General features: G+C 39.6%; 1 protein-coding gene across 1 annotated transcript; it reads left to right on the top strand.

Annotated features, from left to right (window-relative positions):
* Window positions 1-1,420: 1,420 nt before the first annotated feature.
* On the top strand, window positions 1,421-8,051 carry LOC309890777 (ubiquitin carboxyl-terminal hydrolase 42-like; the record flags this gene model as incomplete). Its single annotated transcript, XM_082785189.1, has 12 exons — window positions 1,421-1,649; window positions 2,397-2,597; window positions 3,194-3,304; window positions 3,464-3,566; window positions 3,771-3,838; window positions 3,995-4,065; window positions 4,597-4,679; window positions 5,598-5,709; window positions 6,087-6,227; window positions 6,422-6,522; window positions 6,986-7,127; window positions 7,335-8,051. The coding sequence occupies 12 exons, from the start codon at window positions 1,421-1,423 to the stop codon at window positions 8,049-8,051; spliced, it is 2,079 nt and encodes a 692-aa protein (XP_082641315.1).
* Window positions 8,052-9,621: the final 1,570 nt, after the last annotated feature.

Below are 9,621 nucleotides of genomic sequence, written 5' to 3'. Positions count from 1 at the left end.
TTTAATGGACAGCAATCAAGGCGTGCTAGAAATCTGAAAGCACTTTATGCTTTGTTCTCTCCGTCATTTTGGTATAACAAACTAGCTTATGTTTTAAACCCTCCATGAGGTTAGTGGTTTCCCTAAAGGTAACAAGTCCCTGTGTGCTACAGTAAGACAGTAACAAAACATGAAGTATAGAAGTTCATCCTGTCATTATTCAGCTTCTGCCTATGGACACACAACTACGCTTATTTAAAGCGGTATCACCTTGAAACCTAATCAGCATTTTAAAAAGGACTTTGTAGCAGTTATTGGCTTTTGTCCTGGAGGGCTGAGGTTTGTTTTGTTTTGTTTTACATTCAGCATTTCCGTTTCTAGCTTACATTCCCCTGTTGTTTTGCATGAGGAAAGCGTGCAACTTTAGAAAGGAGAACAGAAAGAGCTGCTTTTTAGTCTAACTTTTCAGTTTGTCGTAGGAGTTTTAAATGTGGTAGGAGTAAAACACCAGAAGTACTGCTGCCAAAGTTATATTCAAACTCGCCTTTCTTGGAGAAGCAGAAGAAGCCCAGGGAGAAATAAATTTGCAAACATGCTCTTCATGCTCTCCTTTCCGAAGATTTCTCTGAGATATAGCCCATCCTCTGTGGGTTTTGAGGTATATGGTTCCCAGGAGTGAAAAGGAGGGCCAAACATCTCTCCTCTTGGATCTCAGCATGCCAGGGCTTTGGTGTACTGCCACTTACAGCTCCGCTTTTTCACCTGGAAAAAGCGACCGCATGATGTAGACTGAGGAGCCCTCACAGATTAACTTGCTATCACCAAGTGACGCCCATGAAAGGTGTATTTAAAAGCTAGGCTCATTATAGAATCACAACAAACCCCTCATGACTGGTGCAGTAGACAGTGAGGTAGAGGGCGAGCCCTGGAAAGACAGAAGAAAAGTAGCAGTGAGTTCTGGGTACCTTTGTGCAGACGAAACAGAAAAACGCAGGCAGTGAAGTAATAGTGTTCCGTTACTAATGCCAGCAATAGATAATTGCAACAATTATCTATTAGATCATAGGTACTAATTAACAGATAATTGCGCAACTCCGGAAATCAATAAATAACTGATTCCCCTCAGAGAATGTCTTCTACATTTTTATATTAAAAAGACTCCAGAGTTGTAATGGATTAAAATCCTACGGAAGGGAAAGAAATGGCATCAGCCACTAGTTCTGCAGAAGCGAAAAGTAATACTGATAGAGTTTAGATGGAAATTTTCACTTTGTGTGTTTAGTTTGGGGATTCTTTTTAAATCATTCATACCAGCGATTTAGTTCTTAAGGCTGTTTCTTTGAGATTAAGTGACAGGACTTCTGTTACTCTTTTCTTCTTGGAGTGCTTCTTGATAGTCTTACGTCAACCAGAACTTCTGTCTCTGTCGCAGATGTGAACAATGACCGTAGCTAAGAAGCCCAAATCTTCAAAGCCTAAAAAGCCCTCTTCAAGGCGGTCTGGCAAATCCAAGAAACCAAGTCCTAAAATACTGATGTCACGCACCGCCAACTGGGGCCGGATAGTGCCTGCAGAAGATTCAAGCCAAGTCTCTGTGGCCCAAGGACGTGGAGGTGCTATTTACTGTAGATCATCTGAAAAATCTAAGGCTTTTGCCCCAAGAGATCTAAGTAAGTGTGCGTTCTATCCTGCCTCCATTGTCTTCAAAGCAAAAGTAGAAAATGCAGTTCTTACTTGTTGCACTGATAGAGAAGGGGACTACTGTGAAGAAAGACTTCAAAAGCGAATCCCCTAAGGCAACTGAAGTGACTGATGTTACAGAAATTAATTTTGATATATTTACAGTCAACAGAGAAATACGGGGAGCTTTTTGTAATGCACAGATTCCTCCATGTCTTTTCTGTTTTGCAGAGAAAAGTGTTTGATTGTTGCTATTCACAGCTTCCATTTTTCACAGGTTTTTTGAAGGATAACATTGCTCAGGAAAAAATCTGGTATCTGTAGGGGTACCGTCATTCCTAGTTCCTAGTTTTTACGTTTTTACCGTATAATTTCAAGTCTAAGTTTGTGGTTTAAGTTATAATAAGGAAAAAAACAGTAGTTGAGTTAATCAGGTTAAAGATTATAGATGGAGAGGAACTTGGCATTAGGTGCTACAAACAGAATGGCAGTTAGCCTTGCCTTAGAAAAATTAAAATGGTTGACTAAAGTTGTTTTTGGTTTTGTTTTTTTTTTCCCCAAAACATTGTGTTGACCAGCCAATTTGAATTTGGTGGTATTAAAGCTGTCTGCAATAAGTTTTTCTGGTTTGGATTGTAGCTAGCTCCTCTAGGTGCTCCTGCAGAATAGTATTTTTTTAAATACCTTTCTTCGAAACAAACAAACAAGATCTCTTTTTAAATTTAACTTTCTTGCAGTCGTTAATGATGGAATTGCTCCGCCACAGAGCATTCTTTTTCCACCTGAGAAGATTTGTATGGATTGGCGAGAAACACAAAGTGTTGGAGTTGGCCTGTACAATCTTGGCAACACATGTTTTCTTAATGCTACTCTACAGTGTTTGACCTACACACCCCCACTTGCCAATTACATGCTTTCTCTTGAGCACAGCCAGTCATGTGAGTACTTTCTAACAGTATTTTGAATCTGTTGGATAGCTCTGAAGGTGAAAGAACAGCAGTGATTCTGTGAGATAAGCTTATTTGCCTGATTTTACCTGTAGCAGCTGGCTTTGAGCACTGTATTAGCAGTGGGCTCCGAATAGCATATGGAGTGCAATTAATGCACCATGTTTTATTTATTTAGTTAGTTATTTGTTTGTTTGTTTGTTTGTTTGTTTATTAAAGGATTATTTATTGCTTCATGGGAATAATGAAGTGCATTGGACAGTAATGCATTTGGTAGTAATTTTAGAGAGTAATACATTTTGCAGCCTGTGGAGTTCACATTCCTGTCAGCCTTTACAACTGCGACTTTGCAGTAGTCTTTTAGATTTCTCATCACAACATGCATTTGAATACAGGCTTAGTGGATATTTTTCTTCTGTCAAGTTGTGTGAAATGAAATGTTACAAGACTGTTGGGACATTGGCATCTTGGGAGAATAGAATGTAGCAAGGAGAGTGGATATTGTATCTATAGTTTAAATTGTACTTAGATGTTTGTAGTTCTGGATATTTCGCTGGACTGGGATGCTTTGTTCTTTCACTCTTCAGGTCGTGAACAAGATTTTTGCATGATGTGCACGATGGAGACTCACATTAACCAGGCCCTGCGTTGCACTGTTGATGCCATCGAGCCTACGCATGTTATCAGTAATCTCAGTCGTAAGTGGCTTCAGATGTGTTTCTTTTCGATAGCTTGTAATCTTCAAATAATTATTTGATGTGTCTAAGTGGTTTTAACACTCCAATGAAGAGAGATTTTAGAAATACAAGAATGATTTCATTTTTAAATGAGGTCAATACTATCATCTTCTTATTTAGGAATAGGACAACATTTCCGTTTTGGCAGTCAAGAAGACGCACACGAGTTCTTGCGCTATACTGTTGATGCTATGCAGGAAGCGTGCTTGAACGGAAGCACCGAGTAAGCATAAACAAGTTCACTTTCATACATTCTCTAGCACCTTCTAGTCCTTTATTTACTCTCAGAAATGATCTCTAGCACCTTTTAGTGCCTTATTTACTATCAGCAACGCAAGTCTACATCATCCTTGGTTTTCATCAAACTCTTTGAAGAGTTAATTCTGTGCCTTAAATCTTCTGAGGTCTGATTATAATTTATTTCCAGATTGGACAGATCTTCTCAAGCTACCACCATCATTCATCAAATATTTGGAGGATTTCTAAGATCGAGAGGTACTTGAAAAAATATTCCTGTCCTTAGAACTGATCTGTGTCTTTTGTCGGTAGTAAAGCAGTCTGTAGTTTGTCTAAAGTAGTATCTGTCAACAACTTGAATTTGGACAGTTAGTCTCCTTCACATAATGTTAAGCATTTATATTTTGTTTCCAGTGAAGTGCTTGAATTGCAAAGCAGTTTCGGATACGTATGAGGCATTTCTTGATATCACTTTGGATATAAAGGTAAGATGTTTTCTAAATATAATTCATGATGTTTAAGTACATGCATAACTTTCTAAATTAAACTTGTTTAACTTAAAAAACCAAACCACATATAATGTTAAAACGTAAGAGCTTGGTGGTGCTAAGGAAGTGGATTGGACTTTGTCCTTCCGTGGAACCCATGTAAATAGTCTCCACATTTGCATTGGGTTTAAGGGGAAAGAATTCTCTTTCTGCAAAAATTATAATGCTGTCATACTTCTTTGTTGTTCTACCTCAATATACATCTAATTGTTAGACTGATGAATTTGTCCCCAGTATTGATGACAAAGCACACTGTAGATGCTGTCTAGGCTACTGGAAAAGTATTTGTTCCAAAGTCAAATGCCTTCCAGGTGAGGTCAATGCTGAGCATGCTCTTTCTGCCTCCTTCTTCACAGTGCTCCTAGTAGATCGCTTGAGTATGTTAGTAAGATTCTCTTATAAACTACTAGTATGTCTCTGGAATTCTGAATTACGGTGACTTTGCGCTCTTCTTTCTCGCTGCTCTAGGCGGTTTCGTCTGTTAGCAGAGCTCTGGAACTCTTTGTGAAACCTGAAGAGCTGGATGGAGAGAATTGCTATAAATGTAGCGAGTAAGATTTTGACGAATTAGGTCTTAATCCTAGATGTCAGTTTTCTATGTTGCATGACTCTGTTGGACTACCTCTAAACTTTGGATCTACTTACAAGTTTTGTGGAAGTTTATAAAAGACTTGGATTTTTGTTTCCTTGGAGGGGGGAAGTCTTGTTCATAGGCATTCCCTATGGGTTTGCAATTCTCTGGCTTGTATTTTGCCATCAGAATTCAAAAAGAGCTACTTTTGTTCTTTCTATTTATTAGCTCTCGACAGTACTTTTCTTGATGTAAACTGCCCAGTTTCCGTTGTTCTCTGGGCTAGTGGCTAATTTTCACTGCTTACACCGTAGGTCCTACCTTGGAGCGGGCAATGTGTCAAACTGAACTATTTTGTTTCAAAGGATGGCAGATGGTTTCAGTGTCTTTCCAGACAAGCTCAGTACATGAAGACTTCCTACTGTTAAATGTCTCCCTCCTGTAGAATGACCATGTGCTTCTGTTGTATTTTTGATGTTGATAGTCGACCTATGTTGGAGATTATTTGCAATTTCTAGCCCTGGGGACCAAGGCTCTCTCGTTCCGCTTTCAGTATTTGTATTTCCCTTGAAAGCTGAAAGAATGTATCCAGGATTGGAGTTCAAATAGCCACTTTTGTAGACCAAGAAATGGTACCTTGCCATCCAACCTGGTCATACCCTTTTGTGAGAGATTCCTGTTCCCGCTATGCTCTGAGTTGTTGGGAAAATTGACCTTCTTCTGTGTATTAACAAACCTGACACGCAGTGCATGGGTTTATGAAAAGAAAAAAGACCAACCTATTATGCAAGTAAATATCATTCAAATAGCATAGGCATGCGTGAGACATTAAAAGGAGTTTGTTTTGGGGGCGAAAAAAGAAGATGCCTTCAAACACTTATCTCTGCTTGGTTTTAAGGTGTAAAAAGATGGTTCCTGCATCCAAGAGATTTACCATACACCGTTCTTCCAAGGTTCTCACAATATCACTGAAAAGATTTGCAGATTTCACAGGTGGAAAGATCAACAAGGTATATTTACCACTGTAATGCAACTATATCATTGTGTAATGGGACATCCCCCAAAGCTGAAAGTTGTTAATATTTTCAGACAATAATTGTAGACTAACGACTATGGCTTATTCTTTCTCTTAATATCAATAAAGTTCCCGCTTGACAAGAAGCATATGCTTTCCTCTGAGAAGGCTGATTCATCAGGAAACAGTTCTCTGCAACTTCTAGTCTTAACCGTTGTTTATGGGAAGACTTATTTGTAGTGAATCAAGAAATATATTCGAGAAATATATTCTAGAAATCAATTCTAGTCTGTGTTTTTTGGAAGTGTTTTTCTCTGGCTAGTCCACGAAGTACTCTGGGATAATTTTTCTATCTTCTTGATGTCTCTTTAGGAGGTGAAATATCCGGAGTATTTGGACCTGAGAGCCTACATGTCGCAGTCAATGGGAGAACCACTGCTCTATGCCTTATACGCGGTGCTGGTACATCACGGTGTCAGCTGTCACTCAGGACACTATATATGCTATGTAAAGGTAGAAGTCAACAGCATTTCTAACAGGGTAAAGGTTGTGCTGGCAAACCAATTAAAGCATGACTAGCAGCTACTGTTTCTAGGGAAAAAGATTTCATTATATTTTTATTTGACATGTGTGTATTTTGTTCCTATCCGTGATTTCAATTGGAAAACGTGCAATTCACCTAAAGAAATCGTTGTCTTTATTTGCAGGCTGGTAATGGACTTTGGTATCAGATGAATGATGCTAAAGTAGTGCGTACTGACATTAAAAGAGTTCTTGGTCAGCAAGCTTACATACTTTTTTATATCAGGTAATAACAAATCTTAAATTGTGTTCAGAAGAGATTTACTTTCCTGTTATTGATATTTTTCTGTTTTGCAAGTGTTTTTCTTGCTATCCCAGGAGAAGATTATTATTTGTCTAATTCAGTTCTGTCTAACCTGAAATTCTCTGTGTCGTTTATTATCTTTTGTTGCTTGGCCTTAAACTGCAGCACTTGTGTAAATTGCTATCTATGTGTTATCTGTAGCTGGCTACTTTAGAGAAGGAGAGAAATGAAGGTCATCTGTGGTGTAAGAATGAATTATTGCTCTGCAAGTGATAGTCTTAGTAGGAAGACTGTTCTCTACTTTTCAGTCTGTAGTCTTGGCGAAGCCTTCTGTAGAGAAGGCTTCCATATCGTATGAGCTGTTCCTCTAAAATGATAGGATGGGATTTAATCCAAGAGTAGGCTGAAAGAAAAACTAAACTACGATCACTGCTCTTTTCTGAAGGCGCTATGATTTGACACTTGGAGAACGTGCGTTTTACTTGCCAGCACCATCTTATCCCTGTTCATTCCCTCCTGGTCAGCAGGGGGCTAATAGTAAGCAGGCTGGATTTCTGGGACCACGACTTCTTCCTCATATGATTAAGGTAATTCAGGGAAGCGGGAGGGCAGATAACGGCACCAAACTGCTAGTGGGTTTGGGGTTTGGTGTGGGGTTTTTTGTTTGGTTTTAAGCATCTTTTTAGGTGTTAAGACCATGTGTAGAAACACTCAGTAGGAGAGTTTTGTGTTTCAAAATGTTACATGCAGTGTTTGCGTTAATCCATCTTGCAATTTCTTCTTTTTAAATACAGAATTCAAGCCGTTTAAATGGAAATGGATCCATAAAAGAGGACACAAAGACCACTGGTGTCACCCTAAAAAGGCCATCTTCAGCACCACCAATGGCCTGTGTTCAAAACCAGGCAATTACCAGGCCTTCAATGACTGATACGTCAAGAAAACAGAAGATCACCATCAGTATTCACAATAAATTGCCTGCTCGTCAGACTGTGTCACAGCCTGACTGTCTTAGCAGTGCTGTGGAGGATGAAGATCTCTACCAGGCTGTTCCTTCATCCACAATTACAAATTCGGTAATGCAAATGAAGCAAATGCAAACAAACAAAAAAGTTTCTGATGAAATTTTTGTGGAGCCAACAGTGAATGAAAATCCTAAACTGAGCTCTGATAACACAGTCCCTTATGGTGCAGAATCTTCAGGAAAATCTGAGGAGGAGTCAAAGGGCTTATTTCAAAGGAATTTGAAATGCAATGCAATGTCCTCTAATGGAATTTTGGTTGGAAAGGTAGTCCGTACATTGCAGCATTCCGATTCTTCCTGTCAGAATGCTGACAAAGGAAGATCCCAGCATGAGCTGCCAAAAACAGATTCACTAAATGGTGCTATTAGGTTAGTTAATGAATCTAAAGAAAACGGACTGAAACTTGATGATTCCACTTGCCGAGTTGAACCTGTTAAACCTTCTGAGATGTTCTTTTCTAAAACAAATGGATTGCTTGAAACATAGATTTGCTCCATCGAGAATTTCTCACCTACGATGTATTCGGGAGTGTTTATTGTGTTCCTAATTCAGGTGAAATACTGAGAAAACACAGCACACATGTGATCGTAAGGCTTTGTGGTATTATCCCCTTAGAATTTGCAGACCTGAGCTTACATTAGAACTTGTCAACTTAAGCTCAGCTGAGATAAAAATTCCTAAGTTTCATAAAGTAGATTTTGGGGGGTGAGTTGGGGTTATCTTTGAAGTGTAGATAATGCATACAACTGACAGCGGTCTTGCTTACCATTTAATGGAGACATTCTGACAAGACTAGTCCTCAGTACTACTACAAATAGTATTTTTTTGTCTGCTGACTTGTGCGTTTTAATTGCAGATGCCTGGAGCTATGCCTTCAGTCAATCGAGAAGTCATCACGAAGTCCTTCAGAGCCAGCCAGCTGAACAGCTTGTCAGAGGAAATGAGGTAAAATGAGCACAGTCTGATTAAGACAAGACTTTATGGAAGTTCGTTACAGTTTTATCTGTCTACTAATAGTATTTAATGGAAGGATTTAAATTAGTACAATTCCATACTGTGTGTCCAGTGTCACGAACAGAACTAATGATCAGCACTGAGCATATCACTCTGATGCAGGTTGGTGCCTCAAGGAGAACTTGTGTTCCTTTATAGAATGTTTTTCCATTTTTCTCCACTGTCTGGAGAAACACTGGCTGTTCCCCGCTCGCCCCTATGCCTTTTTTCTCAGAGCAGCAGGTGGAAGGAGACAGATGCGTTTGCTTTTTTAGTGCAATGGCTTCAGAAGCAAGAGGGGAAAAAGCACTTTCTCTGGGAGCTGAAGAAGGTGTCCTAATCACAGGAGAGGTTTCTAAATGGCATATCTTTGCGAGCGTTCCTGTAGTCCGGAGGTTTTTGTTTGTTTGTTTGCCTTTGGAAGGTTTTACTCTTAATATTCACGTCCTTCAGCAGAAGTGAGAAATGGGTTTTTATTTTATGCAGTGTTGCGGAACCTCCGAAATCTCCTGGGAATGATGAATACCTCGCCCAGTACCAATGTGATGACCGTGGAGACAAGGAGAAACCAAGAAGATCAAAAGAACGTGACCTCATTTCAAAAGAAAATGTTTTGTACGGCAAAGACTCTTCTGAGCCTGGTGAGAAATTGCGGCAAACTTCCTCTCTCGAGTCTGACACTGAATGTAGCTCTAACAATCTTTCTTCCTTAGCTATTGCAGATAGACGCCAAGATACAAAGGACAAGACTAAAACCACTGAGAAAGAGCATTACCGAAGCAAGAGGGAACATGCTCCTAGTGAAGAGAAGGAGAGTCAAAAAGCAGGTCCTTCCAGCAAGAGGAGGTGTTCTCAGAGCGTGGAATTTGTTGAGCAAAAGAGTCACAAGCAGGAGTACTGGGAGGGAAGCAGGTACAGATCTTTCCCTCGTGAAAGAAACAGCCCTGAGAATGGCAGAAGAGCAGTCAAATATTCAAAGTACAGATCTGGCAGCGGAGGAAGATCAGAACAAGGTAGCAATAGGTACTACCGATCCAAAGGGGAAAGAAGTTGGAGCAGAGAA

This window comes from Aythya marila, assembly GCF_965140915.1.
Source record: "Aythya marila genome assembly, contig: HAP1_HAP1_SCAFFOLD_258, whole genome shotgun sequence".
Classification (NCBI taxonomy): Eukaryota; Metazoa; Chordata; class Aves; order Anseriformes; family Anatidae; genus Aythya; species Aythya marila.
This window is presented reverse-complemented; position numbering and strand designations above follow the sequence as displayed.